This window comes from Chiloscyllium plagiosum, chromosome 20, assembly GCF_004010195.1.
Source record: "Chiloscyllium plagiosum isolate BGI_BamShark_2017 chromosome 20, ASM401019v2, whole genome shotgun sequence".
Classification (NCBI taxonomy): domain Eukaryota; kingdom Metazoa; phylum Chordata; class Chondrichthyes; order Orectolobiformes; family Hemiscylliidae; genus Chiloscyllium; species Chiloscyllium plagiosum.
In genome coordinates this window covers 41,195,805-41,222,917 of record NC_057729.1, presented here as the reverse complement: position 1 = coordinate 41,222,917, position 27,113 = coordinate 41,195,805, and the positions used below count along the sequence as shown (strand labels likewise).

General features: G+C 36.3%; 1 protein-coding gene across 2 annotated transcripts in view; it reads right to left on the bottom strand.

The window, feature by feature from the left end:
* Window positions 1-5,046: 5,046 nt before the first annotated feature.
* Window positions 5,047-27,113, bottom strand: part of rpn2 (ribophorin II) — a 53,504-nt gene continuing 31,437 nt past the window's right edge. Inside the window, exons 12-18 of one of the 2 annotated variants that reach the window (XM_043710598.1) lie at window positions 25,810-26,004; window positions 23,755-23,841; window positions 21,962-22,057; window positions 17,890-17,965; window positions 14,832-14,961; window positions 8,921-8,998; window positions 5,047-5,349 (exon numbers count right to left, since the gene is read on the bottom strand). In XM_043710598.1, the coding sequence (XP_043566533.1) occupies window positions 8,947-8,998; window positions 14,832-14,961; window positions 17,890-17,965; window positions 21,962-22,057; window positions 23,755-23,841; window positions 25,810-26,004 (636 nt within the window). In that variant the 3' untranslated portion in view covers window positions 5,047-5,349; window positions 8,921-8,946. The remainder of the gene's footprint in view (window positions 5,350-8,920; window positions 8,999-14,831; window positions 14,962-17,889; window positions 17,966-21,961; window positions 22,058-23,754; window positions 23,842-25,809; window positions 26,005-27,113) is intronic. The other variant, XM_043710601.1, reaches the window with a different exon arrangement.

Sequence of the window (27,113 nt, the reverse complement as noted above, 5' to 3'; positions counted from 1 at the left end):
CATAGGTTTAGGGTGAGAGGGGAAAGATATAAAAGAGACCTAAGGGGCAGCTTTTTCACACAGAGGGTGGTACATGTATGGAATGAGCTGCCAGAGGATGTGGTGGAGGCTGGTACAATTGCAACATTTAAGAGGCATTTGGATGGGTATATGAATAGGAAGGGTTTGGAGGAATGTGGGCCAGGTGCTGGCAGGTGGGACTAGTTTGGGTTGGGATATCTGGTCGGCATAGACGGGTTGGATTGAAGGGTCTGTTTCCATGCAGTACATCTCTATGATTCAATGAATGAGGAGAGGGGAGATAAGTTGCATGGTAGAATTTTAAAAGAATATCAAGAGACTGGAGGTGTGTACACTTAAGTCTTTGAAGGCAAGAGGACAAAGTATAAAGGTGGTTAAAAAGGAATGAGTAATCCGTGGCTTTTTATATCGAGTCAAGATAGAATATCAAAGTAAGAAACAAATGATAAACCTTTATATAGCTCTAACCCTTATAAATACTTCAGCTGGATACTTCAATCCTGAGTATCACTAAGATCAATGCCAAGGTCTCAAGTAAAAAATTATTAGAATGGTACCAGCCATGCAAGACTTCAATTAGACAAACTAGCAAAGGTTAAAAGGAGTTTTGATAGATATAGTCAAAATCTTGAAGTATTCAGCAAATAAGGGGAAATTCCCCAGCAGGGTAGGTGTTGAGATGACACAGATTTGAGTTACCAGCAAAAGAAAACCAGAGGTAATATGAAGAAAATACAGAAGATTGAAAAGGGAAACATTTGCCAAGATAGGGGGAAAAAGCAGGGCAATGCAATTTCATTACCCTTTCAGACAGCACAAGCAGAACATGACTGAATAGCATCTCACTGTGTTGTCTCAAACTACTGCCGAAATGTAATAACAGAACCATTGCCAGGAGTTAATGTCTGTAAATTGGAACTGATGGTTAAACAGGAGGTTAAATTCTTGAAGTTTCTAGACTCCACAAAGCTAGGAAGTGCCTAGCAAAAAGATGCAGTGTTATTTCTCAAGCTTTGATTGCATTTGAATAGTAAATGCTGATGACCAAGTACAGAGAGGTTGAGGGATAGGGTGGTTGAGAAATAAAATGATTGGCAAGTGGGAAGTTTGTCCTGCACGTGGACTGAATGAACGTGTGGGAATAAAATTGACAGGTTTAGCATTGCCAACCCTTATAGTTAAAGGAGAGCAGATATGCAGATTAGGTCGAACTGAAGAAGGGGTTATGCAGAAAGAAATCAATGAAGGGGGATGGGAGGTGACTCAAAGGATGATGGTCCGTTTGTGCTGTGTATAAAGTAAAAAAAAAACACAGAAGTTTAATGTTGATAAGGTTTGAAGTTGTAAGGTGAGTGAAAACTTGTGTGGAACATAAGCAACTGCATAGCCCTGCTAGAGTGAAGGCCCTGTTTATGTACTTTTGAGGAAGATTTAACATTACAGTTGTGCATCACTTTCCTTTACCCAACTTCTAACGCTGAACTTCTCCAAATTTTGAGTGCCCACTGCTTCAAAATAATAGTTATTAAAAAGTCTAATAAATAGTTCAATAAAAATGAAGGAAGAGATAGGTGGCTGTTGTTAATATAAACAACAGAAGTTTAACAGGTGTGAATTATTAGTAATTCACAGAAGGCTTCCAATTGAAAATAAATACAATCAGAAGTCATCATGAATAATTTAAATTATAAAGAGTATCACAACTTCTCCGTTTCATACAGGGGGTAGATTTGATTGCTGTTAAGAACTATTTAACATGCTCAATTTCAAATCACTCCACTGCAAACGATGACCTTTTTCAGAATTTTTCCAGTCATCTGCTCCAACATGTACGCTGTTCTTCAACTTTTGTTTCCTCTGGTTCACCGTGGGTAACTTATGTACGTGCAGCAAAGTTTTTCCTTCTATACCTCGTTATTTCTATACTGTCCACAGAAAACATACTAAAATCCTTCTCTCCAACTGTGGCATTTTTGTTTGCAAATTGTCTTTTTTTGCTCTCCTCAATATTCACATGTTAAAGTCATTTGTCAGGAAACAAAAGGCTTAGCAAGATTTTACAGTGAATAGCTGAGTTCAATAAACTAAGATAGATTTGCATTTGACAGTCAGTCTTTGCAGTTTTTTTAAAAAACCACTATTGCTTCATTACAAAGGAACAACTGATGTAATGGAGTATGATTGGGACGCCATTGTAGACACAAGAACGCTGAAGGGTAATTGATTTTTTTTTACAATCAAATTATATACTGCAGAATAATTTCCAGTCAGGCAAGGGATGTCTACCTACGAACACAACGAAGAATTTGGATTCAGGGTTTTGAAATTCGCTAACAGCGAGGTAACAAGTCATTATGAATATTTTTAACTTGGCAAGTGTAAAACAAGTGATGTCAGATTGTCTCATGTAAAAACAAAATACTGTAGTTCTGGAGACTTGAAATACATACAAAATCAGTGACAAACACAGCTGGCCTAGCAGCATCTATGGAGAGAGAAGCAAAGTTAACATTTCAAGTTCAAATTGACTTTTCTTTGGAAGATCTCTGCCAGTGATACACATCTAATTTTCCTTGCTTCTGACTTTGAAACAAAAGCTGTCAAAGTGCCCAACCAAAATAAGTTCAAAATTTGCTTTGCCACATAAAAATGAATCAGTGAATTAAAAGTGTGGAAAGTCACAGAATAACAAACTTTTGATCTAGGCACAATATTCCACTACTTTAATTAGAGAGTCAGAGTTGTACAGCACAAACAGACCCTTCAGTCCAACTTGTCCATGCCGACCAGAATTTAAATTGATTGAAGGAAGACCTGTATGGAAGGCATGTGATTATAATATTGTACAACACAAATGTTTATATAACACCCATACTGTAGCAAACAAGCCATTTCACAAAACATGTAAAATTAATTAAAGTCACATAAGGAGTTATTAGAACACACCATCAAAAGCTTAGCCCAAAGAAGATGGCTTCAAAGAACATTTTGAAGAAGAAGATGTAGGTTATTGAGGTTTATCAAGGAATTCCAAAGCTAAAAGCCTCTGTAGCTGAATGCACTAATGCAGGTTCAACTAAAATTGGGGATATGCATTAAAGGTCAGAAGTTGAGTGAAGAGATTTCAAAGTTTGGGTGAAGATTTGTAGCTCAGGTGCTCGTTGTTGTGGTTCTGTTCGCCGAGCTGGAAATTTTTGTTGCAAACGTTTCATCCCCTGTCTAGGTGACATCCTCAGTGCTTGGGAGTCTCCTGTGAAGCGCTTCTGTGGTGTTTCCTCCGGCATTTATAGTGGTCTGTCCTTGCCGCTTCCGGTTGTCAGTTTCAGCTGTCCGCTGTAGTGGCCGGTATATTGGGTCCAGGTCGATGTGTTTGTTGATGGAGTTTGTGGATGAGTGCCATGCTTCTAGGAATTCCCTGGCTGTTCTCTGTTTGGCTTGCCCTATAATGGAGAAAGTGAGGTCTGCAGATGCTGGAGATCAGAGATGGAAATGTGTTGCTGGAAAAGCGCAGCACGTCAGGCAGCATCTAGGGAACAGGAGAATCGACGTTTCGGGCATTAGCCCTCCTTCATTAGCCCTTCGGGCTTGCCCTATAATGGTAGTGTTGTCCCAGTCAAATTCATGTTGCTTGTCGTCTGCGTGTGTGGCTACTAAGGATAGCTGGTCGTGTCGTTTCGTGGCTAGTTGATGTTCATGGATGCGGATCGTTAGCTGTCTTCCTGTTTGTCCTATATAGTGTTCTGTGCAGCCCTTGCATGGGATTTTGTACACTACATTAGTTTTGCTCATGCTGGGTATTGGTCCTTCGTCCTTCAAGATTTCAAAGGCTTGTAATCCTGGAAGTTAGAGATATGGTGGGGCAAGCCTCAAAGACATTTGATTGTAATTTGTTATTGTTACGTCTGCCCTATAAATACTGTTGAAGTACAACATCCTAAAGTGCAGTTCACTTGCAGTTTGGATCCAATGTAATACTCTGAAATACTTTCTTTGACACATTGAATTATAATCATGCACAAATACTAAAGCGTAGCTGAAGCAAAACTAATCAATTTGCAAAAGGGCCATTTCAAGTGATTGATCATATTAAAATTGATTTTTGAAAACATTATTTCTTTTCTGAAACAAAATCCAGAAACTAAAAATCAATTTTGTTTTTAAACTACAGACTCCAGCCAGAGGAATTATTATGCAATGGTTACAAGTTTTGATGGCCTAAATTCAATAGCTGAAAGTTCATCTCATTTTGCTGTAGAACTTTGAAATTGATGCATGATAGTTCAATTTCAGAAGTCAACAGCAAATTAAGTAGTTTTAATTTCTTTTCAACTATACTCAACTTTGTGATCATTCACTGTATCATTTCAAAAGCTGCCATATTTCAATTAAAATTTCCCTTCAAGTATAATCAACTGTAACAAGACATTTGAGTTTACCAACATACTTTTCCATGTCATTATACATATAAAAAGTTTTTGATGCCCTTCAAAACTTTTGAGAAAATAAACATTCTACCTAATGTAAGTTTTATTTATACACTTGAAATGCTAAATTAATGCAGATATTGCATATTTTGTAAACCAATTGTTATTTTAAATCATAACAGATTTACATGATATACCATTAATACCAGTAAACAGTAGTTATATTGTAAAATAAGTGACAAATATTTCCAAGGTATTGTAAATTTCATGCTATCCAATATACACTAGGAGGTGCCAATAAATCAAAAATGCTGGTTAATCCACTGCAATTCATGGCAACAGTAGGAATTGAACAAATGCCATTATGTATCCTCTAACCGAGAAGCTTGGAGCCTAACCATGACTCTTTACTGTAAACACTGGAGGAAATACCTTTTAACTGTTAGCTGGTTCTTTTACAATCACTGCAGACTGACAACAGGGTCATTATTTACAGTGACAGTGATGCCTGAGTGGATTATGGAAGACCTCCGTTAGATGATGTGAATTTGACAATATGCATTTAAGAATGATGGATGTTTCAATGAAGGTAATGACAATATTTTATTTCCTGCTCACGTTTATTGCAGAAAACATAACTGATATTACAAAACATGTACGAGATAGAGCCATAAGGGAAGCCAGCACTCTTGAGATGCACCCAATTACTTGAAAGAAATCAGAATTGGCCTCACATTGACCAAATATCAGTGCAGTTTCTTAAAAAAAAACACAAAAACATCTTCACCACTTCAAGAAGGAATTTACAATCACGTTTCAGAATTTGGTGGCACATGTTCAAACTTCAGAAATATTTTTCAGCTTCAGAGGTTTCCTCTTCATGAACTTCTATCAATTCCCTGATCTAAAATGAAAAAACCAGATTGATTTAGGAAAAAAACTCCACAGGAAGTAATGAACACATCTGCATAATGTGAACAGCTATCACCATAAACTCCTTTATCAGTGACTGACTCACCACACAAAACAAAAACACAATTAATTCTTCTAAAGCAAACTAATCAGTAAATCACTTATGTGAGTTTCTGCAAATTCTAAGTTAGTTCTTGAACTACCTTCAACAGATATGGTTCTATTTCATTTGTAGTGCTTTCTGTCATATATAACCTATGCACTTCTGCCACTCACATTACATAATTATTTTTCTTTGAACAGTTTAACTTTATAATCAAAACACATCTGACATAGAGCATGTATACAAATTTAGGAATTTAAAAGTGACAAAGAGAGTCTCTTCTTTTTAGTAAAGATTAAACAGTCATGTTTCATGAAATGAGTGTCCACTTTTATTTCAATCATATCAGAAAGCATACTATTCTGAGCTACTGTTGAAGTCACTTGCAAGATCACCTTTAAGGTTAGTTTAAAATATCCTACAATACTCACCTTTTGCTCAAAGCAAATTTTAAATAACATTATTGATTTGCAAATATTTAAATGTGACATTTCCATGTCAGATACACAAAATGATAATAAGCAATTCAGTTAAATTCATGGCGTGAACTGAACATTTGAGAAGAGAAAAATTTAAGAACTGTACACAATTATAACACTGGTTCAGAAAATAAACTCATTAGAAGTTAATTTATATAAAGCCAACTTGTCTTCAGGGTTTTTTAATATCTATTCCATCATGGGTTGTGCACATGCTGGATAGGCCAGTACTTACTGCCCATTCCCAGTGAGGGTAGTGGTGAGTACACCCAAACCAGAGTTCACCTGGTATAAGTAGACCCACAGTCTTGTCAAAATAAAAATGCTCCAGAACTTTGATCCAGCAACAATGTAGGGTTGATATAGTTTCACATTGGAATGGTTTATGATTTGGAGCTGAAATTGCAGGCATGGTTGCCACTTTTACAAATGTTATGAGTAGCATATATATTTGGGGGAAGAAAAAACACTGTCTGTGGGTAGTGGGTGGTCATGTTCTCAATCATTTGCTGGCCTTGCTATTCTAGGAGGTATAGGTCGCAGAATTGAAAAGTGCTGTCAAAAAGGGCTTGACAAATTGTTGCAGTGCATCATGCAGATGGCATGCATTGCTGATACTGGCTGATGGTGCTGGAGGAAATGAATTTTCAAGTTGGTGAATGGGGTATCAATCAAGTGGGCTGCTCCATCTTAGACAATGTCAAGATGTTGGAGCTCCTGACTTGTGTTTTGTAGACAGGGAATTAGAAGGTGAGTTACTTATGACCTGCAATTTCTGTGACAGGTTTAGGTACGATTCTGGTCAATTGTAAGCCCAGATGTTGACAGTGGGGGATTCAGTATTTCATTAAGTTCAAGGGAAGATGGTCATTGTCTGGTTTGAAATAAAATTCTGAAGATTTAATGTAGTAAAATAGAATCAGTGCATTTTAATTCTCACTAGTTCGCAGCAATTTGAGAACCAGCACACACGGTTGGGTTTGGTTGTGTTCAACATAAACTTTAGAAAGACATTCAAGGATTAATATTACATTTTTTAAATAAAATGCATTACATATAATTAAGGAGAAACAGATCAAGATATTGAGAAGTACTAAGAGCAAAGTACCCAAGTCAGCCCCTGCAATAATATTCTTTGAAGGAAAATCAAGAAAAGTAATAAATGTTTTAGTATGCGTGCCTGCATTTGAGGGATACAATAATTAACTTGTCACTATGTGTGCAGCCAAGACATTTATTTTAAGAAGCTAGCATGATAAGAGTTCCTGGAGTGATAAAAGGGTTATTTTTTGCATTGCGAGAACTTTCCAATTGGACATAATAAACACTGAAAAACATTAGCTTGCTTTGGTATTACAAGAAGGAAGAATTGATTTCTCTTTTTGCTTTGAGGGGAAATTTTGCATCATGAAGTTATTTTATTGTTAAAACCAAATATGCAATATTTTGAAAAGTGCTGTCAAAAAGGGCTTGACAAATTGTTGCAGTGCATCATGCAGATGGCATGCATTGTTGATACTGGCTGATGGTGCTGGAGGTGGAAGATCACTATTAAAAAGAAACAAAACATAAACTAGTAAACCAGATTTCAGTCTGAGATCTGATTGTCCAGTAATAGCATTATTTGCATAAATTAAAATGGAACTCAAAGTGACACAATCCAAGTAAAAATTCTAATAAAAATACTTATCAAATTACTGAGTCATCTCAGTTTACAAATGCAATCTTTGTCATATTGCAAGTTGCCATTTAAGGCAGTCATTGCATTTCAAGCAATATTCTACAGGAAATAGGATATAGTTGATTTTTCCCCAGAAAAGTTAACGTATTAGAACTAACAATTATTACTTCAAAGAAATTCAATTGCATTTGTACTGAGGCTGAAATGTTCAAAATATTTTTCCTGAATAATTGTGCCCTATTAGTAATTCGAAGGACATAAACAAATGAAGAGTGACATTTAAACATGACAACACAGCATGCAAGACAACATGCAACTGACTACAATCAACACTGGTGAAACATGTCCCATTCAACAGAAACAGAATTAAAGACTAGTACAATTTGTCAAGCCGGTATGACGAAATATTGAAATTCATTACGTTCTATGCTCAAATGTTGTACATCTTCGATTCCATCAAGGCTCAGGTTATATGACCATAAATTCTCATATCTCTACTATGAAATTCTTACCTTATTTCTTATTATTGATTTGGTTAGTACAAATTATAGCAGCTGTTTTCAGGATAACCTTGCAATATCACAAGTCACTACGTATTTCATTCCTTTGTGGGTTTACTCTCTGTCCCCTAACCAGTTCTGTAAAGTACATATTATTTAGATTGGCTGACTTTAATAAAAGTATTAATATAGGATACTAAAACTCAAGGATTGAGTACAAAGAGGGGCTAGTGGACCAAACTTTCAAAGAACTGACAATTATTGATATACCAATGGATTAATTCTGTATAAATGTATCAAAAGCTTACAATTTTTGACACAATACATTCCTTTTTTCAATTCCAAGTTAAAATAATGTAATGCTATAGTCAAAAACAGGACATAATTTGAAATTGGAAAATTTTGAAAAGGAATTTACAATTTGGCACCTGAATCCCATTGTACTGCAGTCAGTTGCTCTGATGTTTAAGGTCATGGCACCAGATTGAAAGAAATTCTGTTTTGAACAAGCATTGCACTTCCAAGTAAGGCCTGACAGCAAAAGCACTTTGTCCAAATCGGAAATTGAGGGGCTGAATAACCTACTCCTGTATCTATGATTTGATGAGAGAACTGAATGATCCCAACAGTGACAATTTTAATTTTAAAAACCAACATTAAAATTTAATACAGCAACGTATTTCAGTAACAACTTTTATCGTACATAGTGGAATGGGAAATGTTTAATGGATCACATGCATCAGCAAAGCTAATTTTTCACATACATATATGTACACAGCTGATACGCTTAAAACCCTTACTTGGGTTAGGTTGTTTAGAAACCTTTTTACCGAAGAGTCCTATATTTTGCCAATCTACTGCTTTGTTCTGCTGCAATCCTGGCAAAGGAGAGAGGAATATAGATTTAGAAAGACAAAGTTGTTAAGGACAGAGGAATATGATTCAAAGTAAAGTTCACAGTGCAAGACATTCTTCAGTGAATTGCCACTAATGATAGGTCAAACTATTGAAGCTTACATGGAAGATTTTACCAAATCCCTAGAAGTCTTATATTTTCTTCCCTCCATTTTACTGCATGCATAATTTGCTTGAACAAATTTAAATAAAACTTCTAGTTAGAGCTCAATTTGGATTCAAGCCATAGTAGATGAAAAAGAAAACAATTTTCTTCTCTCCTGAATGCATGGGTCCATGCACAGCTAAAACACTCACCCTTTGACATTTTCACTTGTCACTAAACAGCATATGGTTCCAATTGACATCTCACTATCACAGTATGTGTTACTAAAGGAGTTATCATGCAGTTGCTGCTGGTGAAATTGTCTGGATGGGGTGCAAGGGGGAGTCATAATAGCATAGCCCATTTTGACATCATACATATATACATACAGTATGACAGCTGGATAAGAATTATAAAATAATCTACTGTTATCATGACCCTCAGTAAACTATTACACCATAAGGAACATCACTTCCAAGTCTAGAACTGTCCTCCAGTAACACATGGAGAACAAGACTCACTAGTTCTACTTAAAGATCTGATCACTAATGAGTCAGATGGATGTATTTGATTTAGAGGATTCAAAAGAACTGTCAAACATGATAGACATATTATTTATATCCTTTCATTTCAAAACACGGCACCTTGGGTGACAGTAAAACATATTTCCCCTATGACCCAAGTCCCTATGAGGAAATACAAGTAATCTATTTTTAAGTGGCTTTAACTGCATTTCTAAAATTATAGATCCAACAGGAATTCATCCAAAATATACGATCAGTCACCTGTGAACAAAGGAGCCTGCAGCATAAACAAACATTTATTTATAACAGTTACCTGCTAAGTTATAGAGATTAACAGAATGGAGAGATGTGGGACAAAAGACGAGAAGGATGTTGAGAAGGCAGTTGAAAAAGTACAAAGGTGTCATGACTTTTTAAGCGTATAAAAGCAAGGGTGTAATGCTAAACACGAGTTACAGTCCAGTTGGAGTATTACGTCCAATTTCAGGCACCACACTTTCGGAAGAATGGGGGATGCCTGGAAACATGGACGGGTATCAGGAATCTCTAACTGAGATACCAAACTGGGATCACTTTCCTTAGAACAGAGTAGGTAAAGGAGACATTTATTACAAGTATTCCAAAATTATGAAGGGTTTGTTGAGAGTAAATACAGAAAAAAAACACAATTATCAACAATCAAGAGGGAGAAAGAGTTTTCCTTTTTTTCCCCCACAGAACATGTTATGGTTGGGAATGTATTATCTGGAAAAGCAGTGGAAACAGAGTTTCAAAAGGCAACAAAATATGTCTTCAAAGGATGTAATATTTGCAGGGCTACAGTAAACAATTGGGTTAACTGGCTCTTTCAAAGGCCAATACAAATCTGATGTACAGCATGGCCTCATCTTGTTCTGTAGATTTGCACAAACCATCCCTCAAAAGTAGTGTATGTATACTGCACAACATTTGTTAACCAAATGACCCAGGGAGATGCCAGGTCTAATCCAAGGTATGCTATGGTGTGCCTTGACCAAAGTGGGAAAAATTCACTGACCATCTTGTCAACCACTGATAACCAGTTAATATACATTGGCTCAGCTTTGGGAGTCGCTACGGTTGAACAGCCTGGCAACACATCTGTCTAGGTAGAAGGAATGGTTGTTTACAAGTGGACAAGTGTAGAATAAGACTTACATTGTCTTCAAAAGGATGGGGTGGTGGTGGTGGGGGGGTTAAAACAGTAGAAACATCAGTGATAAAGATTAAATTTTGTGACTATATTATGGCTTTACGGAGGTGTATTTTGTCCTGTTTTCATTTTGAGGGAAGAAAAGGTTGAAGCAGAGGTGCCAAGAGATCTGCTCAAGGGCAATAAAATAAATAGCTTGTGAGGCCTTGGGTTTTTCAAAAAACATTGGAACAATAGCAGTCTGAATGGATGAGATCAAGTTCCCTCAGAACCAGGAATTCAGTTTTAGCTTTCTACAGTTTTTAGGGTCTTGAAGCTGGATGTGGAAGCTCTTACCCCCATTTCTGTTATAGCTAAAAGCTGGGGTTCTCTTCCTGCTGCTGGAACTGCATATGGGAACTTCTATTTTACTGAATTTGCCTTTGTCAAGACTGTGTTTATGGGATATTACTACATTGGAACAGTTAATTAGTAGTTAATGTATATATCATTTTGTTAAGCACCTTGATAGAATTTCATTTCAGCCAATTCTTTTTATTTTGTCTGTTTAACTGCAGTGTAAGAATAGTGTGTTTTGAATAAATTCAAGCAGTTTGACCAATCGAATTGCATCTGGAAAGCAACACCTTATACTTGCCTTGAAAATAACAGAAAGTTATGAATTTGTAATTTGTATTTTCTGTATGTATGTATAAACATACAAAAAATATAAATTACAAATCCATAGTCGTATACATTACGACTTGCGAAATGTAAAATGGGTATAAAAACAGCCACGTTTTCTGGAACGTTCCAAGAATATAAAATGGCATTCTACGGAAGAGAAAATACAAAGCTCTTTGACATCTCAAATATATTTAATTATTTTATAATTTACTCCTGTTATTTTTTGTCAATGGAAGAGAAACACACTGTTAGCTCATGAGCTAACATCTGTTGATAAAGCTAATATATATGCAAACTAAAATATTTGTGCAAATTATTATAGATGATGAATAACAGATAGCAAAACTGCTGGAAGACAAGTTATCACCAACAAAAAGAACAGAGAAAAGTTTTTTTGGGACAGGGAGGAAGAAAGATTCAGTAGACAATGTGCAAAAGACTTGCTTTTGAGCACAACACAATGACTGAAACAATTTTCTGCCCTCTGACCACCATCTCAGGTTCATTTGACTGCTTTGCCGATGACCCAGCTTCCATCATAGTAATGGGCATTGCTCCCACTACTTCACTATTCACATCTTATCCTGCACCAAGTCATGTTAGTCTCTAGTGCTTAAGCTACAGTTTCGCTTGGGACCTCCAAAACATTGAAATTAAAATTCCCATTGCTATGTTTTTAGTTCATAAGTCACTCTCGATCCCTCCAACATAGCTGGTTCTGGTTCATGGCATACCTCATTCTCACAACACCCCTATATCTCAGTAATGGCAATTCAATCCACTTCTTTCTCCTTTTGGATCTTGCTCAAAATTCTGTCCTTAGCCTTGTTTTTGAGTTCGTTCAATGTCAAATGTATTTAACAAATGCATATTATTCTTGAGGTCAAATAATATGGACTGCCCAAAATAATACTAAACTGCAATGTGTTAACTCCCAACGATTGTAAAAGGAAAAGTTTTAAGTGTTGGGTTTGCCATGGAACAACACTTTAGCACAGAGTACTTACAATAATGTGTTTCTTTTGAGTTTTGAACAGCTACTAGATTTGGCCTTCTCTGAATTAAAAAAAAGGTATTTTTTTGCATTTTTCAGCCCAAATGCCACAGTCTTCTAATCATTTTTGTGGTACACAATAAATTTAATTGCATGAGTGAGCAATGAAACACATTTATGGTAGGCAGCTCTGCTACAAATAATTTAAATTTTGAGACAGTGAATGATTGGAGTAAAATACAGTTTTAAATATTTCAGACTCCTAAAGCCAACTGAATCAAAATTCCCCACCAAATACCCTGCCAACACTCTGAAACACCCTATATTATTAATTTGCTCAGCACAGTTGGGTATACAAACACACTGAGCAGTAGCACTCAGTGCAGTATATCCTGGATGGGGAAGGAGATTAGGGTCAAGAACTTTTTGAATGTTGAAAGATATGGCAAAACTATTTTGAAAGTTGTTTTGAGATTTTTTTCCTCAGTTCTATAAACAGCAGTCAGAAAAGAATCAAAAATATCATTATTTAAAAATACATGAATCCTAATAATCTATCAAGTCAGTTTTTTTTTGATAAAATGCCTTGCGTTTCCTCCTTTTTTCAAATAATCATGCATCCGGGCACAAATTTTTTCACAGCAATATTTGGGACTGACTGCCACCAAACAAGAAGCAGGAAAAGCCTAATTTTTCACATCAATTTAGTTCCTTGATATGATTGAATACTTTATTACAATAAGTTTCATTCAGCAGGCCCTGGTCGAGATTTTAGCTTCCTTTATTAGAAAAATTACACTTGCGGAGATGTACTAGAAAGCACTACTATTGGATATTTCCAACTTGAATAACCACTGTCCGTTATCAACTAATCCCAGCTAGTCCATTCAGCTGCATTACAACTGTCCCAATAATTGCCCAAGTTGAATTGATTTATGATTAATTTTTGCAGACCTGATTGGGAGCTGGCCATTATTGACCTACCATTCATATGGAGTTACCTTGTTCAAGTTTTCTGCAAAAAGTCAAAATGCTGTCTCAACCACACAGCAAGAGGACTTTAAACAAGGCATTTTAGATAGAATAATTACATTGCTTTGCACTTGGCCTTGACTGTTTGGCAATTACTTCACATAAATGCTCTGCAGATTCGTACAAACATATATGCAGTCAACAATACACTGGATATCCTATCACGTCAGTTATTTGTGTTCTCATAAGTATAGCTGCTGTATTTAGCGGCAAATAGCTTTATTACCCCTCTCCCAACCATCAGGATGCTTTTTTAAAACCCACTTCATATGCAAAGTTTTTGGTATACATCTTTTTATCTAACACATGTTGCTCAGCATTAATCTTTCGTTCACATGCTTTCACATGGGATGTTTTACTATGCTAAGTGGGCTACGTAAATAGCGCAGGCAGCTTGAGTTAGTAATCAACATTCTGACTAAGTTCCATTTATGCTGATCTCGCAAGCAGCCACTTCACGGTTACGCTCGTGGGCCTGGGAGGAGACCTGCAGTGCTGGAAAGATAATTGGAGGGAAAAGCTGTTAGCAATCTAGAGCCCCATGCTAATGTTCTGGGAAAATGGGTTCAAATCCCACTGTGGCAGATGATGCAATATGAATTCAATAAAAAAAACTGGAACTAAAACTTGGCCACCATTAACCATTGTTGACTGGTGTAGAAACATACCTGATTCACTACTAATCTTTAGGGAAGGGAATCTGCCATCCCTATTTTATATGGCCTCGAGAGTTAATCAGTTTAAGGGCACCCAGGACTAATCAATGGCCTTGCCATTGAAGCCCACACCCAATACAAGAATTTTTTTTAAAGTTTCAAGTATCTGTGATAGGTTATCTAAAAACTATTGCTATACATTATAGTGCAATTAGTTTTTTTTCTGTTTACACTGGAACTTGCATGTAGTGATTATGAAGTTTGAGAATCAGGAATCAAAATCACTCTTTGCAAAATCTTATTATCTGTGTAATTCCCATCATCTTTCCAGATCAGCCCACTTTAATTAAGGCTGTAATGGATCTCCCATAGTTTATATTCTCAGTTATGTTGAGATCGCAATCAAAGACAGCAAACTCCACAGTTTAGATGCGCAGGGTGAAACTTCCACCTTCCAACAAATTGGCCCTCTGTGGATTTCTAAAATCTTGATTATCTGAAAGTGTCTGCATGCTGGAAGTTAAATATTTAATTTCTTTATAACATCAATAAAATATTCAATGTCAACTGTAATTTAAAAATTCCTTTAAAAGCATTTAGCTTAAAACAATCAAACATACAGTGATAAAGAAACAACAAAGTATTTGGGCTGGATGAGAATTCCTTACCTCTTTACTGCCTTCTGAGCTAACATTCTGTTCCCAGCAAAGAATGTGATGCTGCCAAGTATAGCAAGATACTGCAGAGTCTGAAACATGTTCAGTTGAGTCCAGTATACATACATGAGTCCCAACATTCCTGATGGAAGCAGAGCAAAAGGAAACTTTTAGTATTATCAGTATAGAGATCATTTATGCTGAATTTAATCTGTGAGCAGCTAAATACTTCACTGACCAGGTCAAAATGAGGATGCTGTATGTGCTCATTAAGTTCTTTAGCAAACACTGATAGTTGTATTCAGATTTTCTTTTCAAGCAACATAAATGTTTAAACTTCAGCTATCTGTATGGAGCATCTGACTTCACTAATTCTCTGAAACATTAGACTATTAAAATACCTGCACCACAATTCTTCAAATCTTTAAACTACTTATTAGAAGACTAGCAGATCCAGACTTCAAATTGTACACCATCATTACTGAATACCATTTCTCTCCCAAAACATATAGGCTGGCATGGTTCCAAGTCAATTAATTGCGAGACATTAGAAAACTAAATACAGTTTGACTTGGATTTCCAATCAATAAAAATAATGCAATGACTCTTAAAGCACTTAGCAATGACAACCAATATTAATAGCCAAATTTTGCAGCGTAAGCCTTCATACCTGTCCACAATGAAGCTAAATATGGAGCCCCTGCGGTCTTTCCCAAGTACATACAAAACTAGGATTTAAATTAGTTCAATTGTATTGTATTTAAGATTTTTTTCATGTCATTGTTTTATTTTCATTGGTGTCTTTACATCAAGTTGTAACTTCATTCTCACTTTCCGCTTGTGCCTAATATTTTCTTCTTGCCTAACAAATAATTTTGCAACAATGGAGGAATAAAAACACAACTCAATGCAAGCAAAATAATCAAAAATGATTAAATCACAGGGAATGGTGACAATTTCTGAAATAAATAAAATTTTGCACAATTTCAAAATGGCAACCTATTCGCCCAAGTGATGTTAAGGTTATTTCATACACAGGTAATTAAATGACTAAGCTCCCACTTTAAGATCTTGTAAATAATTAACAAGCAGACATCCCATCATATTGTTCATACAATGTAAAAGACATTGTCTTATATTGATAGGATGCCCTATAATCATGACAAGGTAAATATTACTGTAAATAAATGACAATTTAAGGCAGTAAAGACATTACCAACCCAGAATGTTTACTGAGGTGTTGAATGGGATCCTGAAGTTTAGCAGTGTTATAGATGGGCTGCTGGAGTTCCACAGCATGGGGATGTCAGGCAGTTTAAACGGGCATTACTGTGGGAAGGGAATCGGTGGAATGCGCAATTGAAAGCAAGGATTTGCTCAATGACAGATTTCAGGCGGGTATTTGATAACCGCAATGTGAGGGACAGGTAAATTCCACTTTTAGCAGTACTGGCTTGGGGAATTTTTGTATACATTAAATTCATTATTTGCAATTGGTTCTTGGAGATGTAATCTCGTCTGTTGTTATGCTAACGTAAAACCTCTAAGTAACACTTAAAATTGTGCCTAAGACCATTGCTTTCAGATCAATAAGATTTGTTAAATTTGAAAGAAAATGCATTTAAAAGAAAAAAACTCTCAAGACACAGCAGTAATAGCATGGCTGCCATTTGATTCGCCTTTCCAAATATCCTTAAAGGACAGAGTATTGTTCTCCTCATTGAACAGCTACTAGTGCTTTGATAATTTTAATTCTCTCTGAAATGACTGAGTCAAAAATCAACCTGATAATATAGCAGGTTTAATTTTCCAAATAACTTTGGGGAATTTGTTATAAAATCACAACAACCTTATTGCCATTGTCACAATTTTTTAACACTAACAGATTTTAATTTCTGATTTTTTTTAAAAGCAGACTTCAAAATTCTTCAAATGAGTTAAATTCATTCTGGTCCAGCAATGGCCAGAAATAAAGCAGGCAAGCTGTCTTTCATTTTGTCTCAAAACTGCTTGAATAGGGAAAGGTACAAGTGACACCTGAACGTTGAATATTCATTTGTCTAGCACAATATATAATAGTCAACCGTGTTAATTAAAAATAGCTTCAAAATTCAACATATGTTTTGAAAATTAAATTACAATGGAATATTTCTGAATATAATGCTCTTTTTTGAGCTTGTGGAACACAAAACAAAACCTACAACAATTGGGTGTGTAAATGCAACATTCCCACAACATTAGAGAAAAAAAAAGGAGGTTTTAAATAAAAGATTTCCAAATCTGTTCTTCAACTTTCCTTCAAATAATTTTGATAAATGTTTGAGTAGAACTACATAGCAAATTCCATCGTTGTGGTTAAATACTGATCCACTGCAGGAAATCAGGTACACAGCAGATGCTCTGCACAACTGCACAATCCAACTTCAGCTTATAGTCATAGCAGACATAATATCAGATTGACATCCAGAAAAATATTGGAGGAGTGGAAAGAAACAAAGGGCAATTTCATGCACAATTTTAACTATCCTGTGACAGATGTAATTTTATTATTCCTTTTTTGCCTAAGTTAAGTCCAGTACCTGGGCACACATTTAATAGAAAACTCACTATAAGTACTTGTTCCATTTGTTATTTTGGTGTTATATCCCTGATATCAGTTTTCTTTTTAAAAAGGTACCACATTTGCTCATCATACAATCATTAGCTTGCAGAGGAGCCCATTTAACCCCTAAAGCTCCATGCTGACTTTCTTCAAAGTAACAAATTACGGTTCTATTTCCCTCTTTTATTCCAGTGACCTCACAATTGTATTCCCTTTGAGTGCCAGTTGGATTTACTTACATTATCTTTACTTCCACTACACTTGCAAACAGCAATTTTTAAGTCATGACCATTTAATGCATTTAAAAACAATAGGTTTTCTTCCCATATCTCCTGTATCTCTTTCCCAAAACCTTCAAGAATTAGCAGAGAGTCAGCCACTAGGAGCATTCTTTGTTTACCCTTTCTAAGCCGATCATAATCTTGTTCACTTGTATTAAATCATAATTTTAACTTTCTAAAAACTCACCAGCATGGCCCAAATGGAAGATGATGGTGCTCGGAGAAAAGGTGAAATTAGAGATATTGACACCAAGTTTGATCCACTGCAGAAAACATTTTAAAATTAAAAAACACAATCTGCAAAAGTAAATATTACTTTCACAAACACAAACAGGTCTCAAAATATATCACAATGTACAGTTCAACATGTCTTCTTTAAAATATTTCACTCATTCTTTTAACTTGCACAACTTCGTACAGGGCAAAGTGTAAAGGATGGCAAAGAAAGCCCATCAAATCCAAAAATGATGCAACTTTCAGCAAGTCTGCTGCCAGTAACATTAATTCTTGGGAAGCTCAAGCAAAAAAAGAGCAATTCCTGTGGACGATCTCCCTCAGACTCGCTAGGCTGCCTAAGGTTGCTGAAAGCATATTGCTACAGATAACTGAATCTCACCCCCACCTCCAAAAAATGGGTCCCAAACCATTTTAGAATAATAATGCAAAAGATCAGAAAACTGTAATCTGAACACCCCAAACATCTCCTGCCTATCAAAAAGATGTTGTGAAACTTGAAAGGGTTCAGAAAAGATTTACAAGGATGTTGCCAGGGTTGGAGGATTTAAGCTATAGGGAGAGGCTGAACAGGCTGGGACTGTTTTCCTGGAGTGTCGGAGGCTGAGGGGTGACCTTATAAAGGCTTACAAAATTATGAGGGGCATGGATAGGGTAAATAGGCAAAGTCTTTTCCCTGCGGTCGGGGAATCCAGAACTAGAGGGCATAGGTTTAAGGGTGAGAGGGGAAAGATATAAAATAGACCTAAGGGGCAACATTTTCATGCAGACGGGTTGGACCAAAGGGTCTGCTTCTATGCTGTACATCTCTATGACTCTTATCAGGAAAATCCTGAAATGAAACCCCGAAGGCATTGCAATCACAAGTCTTCATGGTGTACATGCCATTTCCGTGGAAATTGTTTGTCACATACAGAAATTACTTATTTCTAAGCTTCTTATTTTTCGAACAAAGATAATGCTGACTCTTCAGCTCAATATCACTTTTTCTAAAGTCAGGTTCATTTTCTGTAGGACTGATTTTGAAGCTGGTCCCAAGCAGTTTAGTTACTGGTAGTTGAAAATCTCAATTTATTTATTGATACTAATACTTAAAAAAAGTATTTCATATACTTTCAGTTTTATCCTCAAAGTACCTCTCATACCTGAAATAGATATTAAGCATATTATTTACTTAGACTATGCTTAGTTAATATGAATCAGCACAGTAATAAAGTCTCACATTGACGATCAACTCATCTTGTACATTAAACTTACAGCTTCAGCTCATTAAAAAGGAGACAATTTTTGAGAATTTAGATTCTTTGCAGGAAAATGCATTTGCATAAGGCTAAATGCAACAATTGCCTTTCTCGAAATAAATGCAACTATGTGGATCTGACCATATGCTTGTCGGTTTTTCTTATGTGCTATCTAAAGCAATTCGTAAAAGCCTCGCTGATAGCAGCCAAAGTCGTTAAGGTTATGCAATTACTAAATTTACCATAGTAATTGAGTTCTCTTCATTCTTTATGTGAAACTGAATCCAAAATTATTCAGTTCAGCTAATTCTAAACTAAATTCATCTTTGTCTAATTGGAGTATTCCAATCATTCCTAAAGGATTAAAGCTTAACTTGATGACAGTATAAGAAACAAATTCCAACATGTTCAACTCTTCCAATTTCATTTAGCTTCAAATTAGTATTTTTAAAATGTATAAAAGTAACAGTATTTTTATTACAAAACATTCATATTGCAATTGAAATGAAAATCACAGAGTCAAAATTGAATCTAAGAGTATTCTACTCAGTTTGACAAATCTTTTAATTAAAAACTGAATAGTTACAATGACATGATGTTGTCACTGTAAAATTCAGTACACATGAAGATTGTAAAAACAGCATGTACGTTACTCTAGAGGACATTGAGCAAAAGAGCATAACTCCCCTGTCATAGTTATTGTGCAAATGGGTTTGGGATGATCAGTTCAACTTCTCATGAAACTCTGATCATGAATTATTCAATTGAACAGAGGACATCGTGGGCCCTTCTCCACTGAAGTTAATAATCAATTTCAAAATGCAATCAGAAACTAAGTTCAAAGTATTTACACCACTCCAGAAGTCGGTCTTGCCTTAGCAAGGGATTTCTTCTGATAGTTTTCTGCAGTAGATCAGGTAGCCAGAGCAGCAGTCGATTTGTAAATGTAGTTTGGTCTGCATCAGAGACAATCCACAGCTAACTTACATAGATCTACCAATATGTGCACACAGGAAATGGGAGAGATCACATGCCCGTCTCATTCTAGTAAGCTTTCAATAACATCCCAGATGAAAATGTCCAGGACAAGACTGGTGCGGGAGAGTTGGTGGGGGAGATATAACAGGGGAGCCTAGTAGAAAATCACAGATCGGTAATGTAGATGTTAATGCTCTGAAAAGTGTAAAGTCATGCATTTTAGGCGGACTAACAAGACAGAGAACGATAGAACCCATTGAAGTACAGTGGATCAAAGCAACCTTAGTGTGCATGTCCATTAGCTCCTTAAAGTCAGCAGGACAGGTAAATAAGGTGGTTAAGAATGCCTTCATTAATCAAGCCATTGAATACAAGAGCAAGGATGTTCTAATGGAGGAGGCCACAGTTGGAGGACAGTGTACAGTTCTGGTCATTACACATAGAAAGGATACAAACGCACTAGAGAGGGTGCAGGATAGGTTCACTGGACTGGAGTAATTCAGCTATGAAGAGAGACTAAATAGGTTGGGGTTGTTTTCCTTAGAGTAGAGAAGGCTGAGGGGAGGACCTGATTAAATAGAGTGCTCAATAATCAGAGGGCACAGTTTTAAGCTAGGCAGCAGGAGGTTTAAGGGGATTTGAGAGATTTCTTTTCACTCAAATTGTTTTCAGTATCTGAAATACTCTGCCTTGAAGTGTGATACAGGCAAGAACTCTGAAGACATTTAAGAGCTACTAGATGAGCACGTGAAAACCATAGCACACAAGGCCATGGAGCAAGTGTTGGAAATTATGTTTGATGTATGCTCAGCGACCACAATAGGCTTCTTTCCATGCTGTAAAAACTACAGCTGTATGACCACCTCGATGGACAAGAGCAGCAAATACAAGCCAACGTTAGCAAGCTACCCTCCTAGCCACTAACCACAGTGGGCGGGGTGGGAGAGGACAGGGTTGGGGTCGTGCAGGGGCGGAAGCAGACAGGGTTGGGGTGGGATCGGATAAGGTTGGGGGCGGGCAGGGGGAGCGGATGGAGTTGGCAGAGCGGATGGAGTTGGCGGGGGTGGGGCCGGCTGGGCAGGAGCGGATGGAGTTGGGGTTGGGTGGGATTGGGGGCCAGCAGGCGGTGGTTCGCGCGCGACGTGCTTTTGCCTAATCTCCTGAACGGGGAGCAGACTTCACAGAAAACTCCGAGCCCCAGAGGAAATCAAGTAACCGAATAATCAATTATCTGAACGAAATAGTGCCCGCCCATCTCGTTCGGATAATCGAAGTTCCTTGTAACTAAATTTGGATATATATTGCCATTCTTTCATTGTCACTGGGTCAAAATCCTAAAAGCATTGTGGCTCTACCTACATCAAGTGGATTGCAGCAGTTCAAGATAGCAACTCCTTCACCTTCTCAAAGTCAACTAAGGATGATCAATACATGCTTGCTATGTCAGCAAAGCCCACATACCCTGAATGAATAAAAATAAAATTCTCAAATAGTTAAGATCAAGTGTCAGCAGGCCGTGAAGACATTTCCCACAGGACCCCATAATGAACTGAAAACCTTTCAATGCTTTTAATTACAAGAGCATTTTTCTCAGAAGTTGATTGACTCTTCTCAGAGTAATAAAAGATAACATTAAATAATCTTTAATTTTAATATTAAAATATGCAATTCATAGTTCCTTATAAGACCTCAGCAAAATCACATGGCTAAAATGTCTTTTCTTAGTTAATTTGAGGCCAGTTCACTCGAATTAAAATTCCAGTCAAAGCACACAATCTTAAAAACTTGGACAAAGCTACTACGTACCAGAATTATAAGCAGTAAGAGAGGTGCTAGAACAAGGGCAGTGAAAGTATTTGAGACTGCAATGGGTGGCTTCTTTTCAGGCTCCCGAAACAGGTGCTGTGAAGAGAATAATATTTAAATGCTTACTATTTTCAAAAAACAAGCAGAGTCTAAAAGAAAATCAATGACTATATTGCAGCTAACATTTAAAAATCATTTTCTTACATTAAAACAATCAACACATTTGCATTATTATGTCCCATTCATAGATTCTGAAAGAGTGGGAAGATAACTGGGGGATGGGGTTGGGAAAGCTGGGGGTTGCAATGTGGTAAAAGCTTGCCCAATCACAAGAAGAAACAATGGATCAGGCTAAAAATACCCAAGTCTTTTTAAATTCACTCAGTAGAAAAAGAGAAGATGACAATTCAGATTTAAAAACCTTCCTCTATCTTGCAAGTGCATTTTGATGGGAACAGAAGATGGTTAATTGGCATTGATATTAGCAGTCAACAAAACAAGGCTGGACGTAGGAAGGTAACAAGTTGGAATAGATGCCTGACCTTGGAGTCTGCCAGAAGAAAGGATAGTTAACATTAACCATGCAGATCAACATGCTAGTAGAGTTCCAACAGGGACACCAGAACCAGATATCAAACTGTTCCCTTTGACCCTGCCATGCCATGCTCTGCCACCAGCATTTACAGTACAACCAAAGAGAACATGGGAGGTAAAGTCTGAAAATTGGACGTTTAAGGTCAAAAAAGCCCCTGGTAGATAAATGATGGGTGTGCCAAGATGAAATTTAATATATGGGGATGCATATTAAAAAAAGGAAAATATAAAAAATTTGATTTATACTGGAAAAAGAACAAGTAATGTGTGACTGAGTAAAATACAAAAGATAGTGAAGAGTGTAGATGAACAGAGCAATCCAAATCTGTAATTTCCCAAAAATCGGCAGGCATGCAAAGCTATTGAAGAGGACAATGGAAAGTTGGGGTAAGTGACAGAGAATAAAACCTTATAGTAAGCTTGCAGTCCGATTATTGAACGGACAGTAAAACCATAGAGAACTAACAGCAAAAAATAACTTCAAGAATATGAAATTATGGTTACATATAGAGACTTTAAAGAAAGACTATCCCTTCAGATCGGATAGCCAGGATCATTAATTTTAGATGCCACAATAAGAGTGAACAGAGATGATTAATCATTCCATTAGGCAAATAGCGATTAGAACACAGACAAGGAATAACTGAGGCAAGAGGACACTGCAATTTGTAAAGAGGAATATTGATACCTATTGAGTATGGCTAAACATATTGAGTAAGACAAACTTATACACACTGGCAACATATACTGAACTTTACTCTTTCAAGCTTAGATAAATTAATATGTTGTATTCATGTGCAATTGGATCTGATAGCTCACAGCTGGAAGCACGATGAAGAATAGTTTACATTTGGTTGTGGGTTGTGGTTCCTGTACTATAAATTTAATTTATGCCACTCTTTGGGTTATTGATTGCATAAATTGTGTGTTTAAAAATGGGTCTGTATGTTAAATTGATGCATCGACTGGATTTAGAGACATCACCGGCATATTTAACACCTCTGTCCAAAATGTGGTATTATCTCAAGGAAATACATAATAATCTACAGGTGGTCACATGTGGTATGAGTTACGTAATTAGTACAATTCATTGTGTACACTGTAAAACATCTTGTTTTTCTAATCAACAGTATAACATTCTAACAACACAACATTTTATTTTATTGACATTTGTTTAGGGGTACTTTACCAAGTTTTACCTGAATTTCAGGCTTAGGGGCAAAGACATTCTGAGTTTGCACAGGAGTTGGAACCTCTTCATCAGGAAACTTAATAGCAACATCAGCCTAGGAGGGAATTTAAAAAAAATGTAGATTTACTGCTTGCATTTAAAAAAAAACTCATAACAAAAGTCTTGGTCGTAATGTGACTTCCTAGTTTTGTGCTTGAATTACAAACAACTGAAATATTTCATGCCAAGTTAAGTTGTCTAAAGCACATGTTTAGAACATGAAAGAGTTTAAGGCATGAAAAGCTATTCCCCCCAACCCACCCCCAGTGAATTCCTTTAATGTTGTACAAATGGTGCATTTTTCGCATTATAACTTTACTGTAATCAATCAAAATTACTTAATGCTGAAAATATCCTGTTCCATTTAAATAAGAAAAATATACATGCATAGCTTCTTGAACATAATAAATCATTCCAAAGTCTTTAATAGAAGTCTGGTTAAATAAAAACATACGGAGACATATGGAGATATATTTGGCCAGGCCTGGTTAAAGGCGTTGGCTTGAAAGGACATCTTAAAGGAGGATTAGAAACAGAGTTAGAAATCCAGTTAGTGAACTGAAAACTAGTAGCTTTCAAAAAACCAGTTTTCACATTTGATAGCAAAGGACTAATTAATTACAAGATGTTTGACAACAACTACTTTCACAAGACCAGTTGTTGTAGGTTAATAATTCTGATGCATTGCACAGAAAGAGTGCCTAACAATTTTTATGTGATGAATTTCACAAAAATACTTTAGACAGCCATTTTAACTCTGGTTTCCAATCAATTTTTTTAAACAGTTTTGCACTGAACACGACCAACTCTGGAGCTCATTAGGTATTAGGAGTAATAAACATTTACCCTTATACTTTGTTTTGACTGGACTTGAACAATCACAAAACTCCTTTATAGAACTCCATGGAACAATTATGTGAGTTGGTAAACAGCATAGCAGATGGACTGACAAATCCCATAGTTGTGTTTGTTATTTGTTTCTAAATATTAGAATATATAGAGTCCACAATGCATCAAAAACACTGAACTGGACACAATGACAATCTAATACTTCACAAAGGGATTCTATTGGACTTACTATGCTTTAGATGAATATTATTCAATAACCAAATGTGGGTTCTCATTGAGATTACTGTAAATTTGGATTAGAAAACAAGCCAAACTGATAAATGTGCTTACTAAGGGATAAATTGTTACAATTTCTACTATTTTCTACTGCAGTTACATTTTGAAAATATTAAATACAAAATACATGAGAAAACTAATTCTGATTTTTTTTTAAAAGCAGGATGCATAAGTTTTAACTGGCTTGGATGCACAGTTACTTTGAGTATGGGTGAAGATTGGATTGGCAATCAGATGGAGTTCTAACTGTCCTGAATCATGGAACATTTCCTTCCTTTGTACTGTGATATTAGGTAATTTGACTGACAGTGAATTCTAGTGTTCAATATAGCATGTGTGAACTTTGCTCTGGAGTCATGTAGTAGAAAAGAAAAGCTCAAAATACAAATGCCATTCAGTAATAAGAAAAAGAACTGTACATTCTGATATTATGACAGGACGGGAGCTCTAATGGATGAGGTGTGCTGAGCACAATATTCACTGAGCTTAAGATCAAAGGTATGCTCAAAAAGGTAGTGATCATATTTTGTTTTTCACTTTACTGCACTGGACAAAGAAATTAAAACTATTTTGCCTGTAACAAGAGGGATAAAACAATGGTAGTTTATTTTTCTGAAAACATAATCAAGCACTCTGGTTATTTTCAGTCAATTGTAAAACAGCTTTGTAATGTTAGCATTCTGAGAACAAACAGCATACATTAAAATGAAATCATACCCTCAAACATTATCAGTATAACTGCAAAACTTCAAGTCTTGGTTTATCAAACACATCCAAGCAACGTAAACATAGTCAGAAAATTACTGGGATTGTTAAAATAAAAGCCATAGGATTCACTTCCATGAGTATTAACATCTTTGAAAAATAAATAATTTTCAACTGGAGAACAAAGACTTACCAGGTGCCAGAGAATTGGGTTTTCAATTGTTGCATCTCCAATGATCAAAAAGAGGGAATAGGTTCCAGAAACTGAGTTAAATTCAGATTTTCTTTCAGCCACATCTAGGTCAAATTTGTACACTTTTTTACTGTCTGGTTCTGCCACAAAAACGACCTCCTGATCAGTCTTCTGATTGTAGAGACGTACAAAAGTCTAAAACATACAATGTACCTTGCTATTAAATACTGCACAAGCAAATTATTGAGAAGGTCGATATTTTACAACAGACAATAATAAATTACTGCACAGAAAATGCACAACCAAATATTGCACACTGCACTAACAATTCATAAAGTAATAACTCTACAACTTATAGGCCTTGCTGCAGTGACAGGAAAGGCAGATTTCCCCAATTCCTGAAATTCGCTCTGTTTGGCCACTTTCATCTTTACATCATTCCTATCATACTGCTTGCTTGCAATATAAACAAAGACACTATAAATCAAAATTGTTCCTTGAAATAGCTTAAGCAATTTGGCAAATGGAATTATGAAGACTGCTGCAACGTTTTATTGGCATGGGGGTGGGGGAGAGGTGGCGGTACTGCAGGAAAAAGAGAATTAATATAGAAATTTGGCTACAATCTTATTAAAAGCAGTGTGGGGTAATGCAAAATTCTTGTTTCAATCTTAAATCAGGCAGAGCACAGATGCTCAGTAGAGAATAATGTAGCAATTCTTTACACAAAAAGGATAACCGAGAAACAAAAGTACTCATGATTCAGTCTATCTGCAGCAAAATTCAGTGGACAGAAGCAAAAAATAAACACGTCTAGGTACGTTCAGCAGATCAGGCAGCATTTGCAGAGAGAACCAGAGTTAAATGTTTCAGGTTGATACTTTATCATCAGACTAATACTAAATATGTTGCCTTAGCTGATAAAATCATTTCTCTCCTTTGGAATTGGTGAGTTATCCTAACTTCTTGGAGCTGGAATGTCGCCAATATGATGGGGGAGGTTGCCAGGAGGCATGCCTGAGGTCTTCTCTCAACCAGTGTTTTTCCATAAGCAGAATCCTTGGTGAAACTGCTGAACAGTAGCTCATTACGGGCCCTTTCCACAATCATGAGAATCTTACTTGAATCAGAAGATCTCTCAGAATGGTGAGGGGATCATCCTTTATTGGCATTCCATGGACTGTAGAAGGGTTTAACAGTGGCAGTGGTCACCTCCAAAGCAATGGAATATAAGCACCATTTCCTACACTTGAATGGAGCTTGCAGCAAGCCTGGACCAAGCTTCTCTTCAATAAACTTCCCTC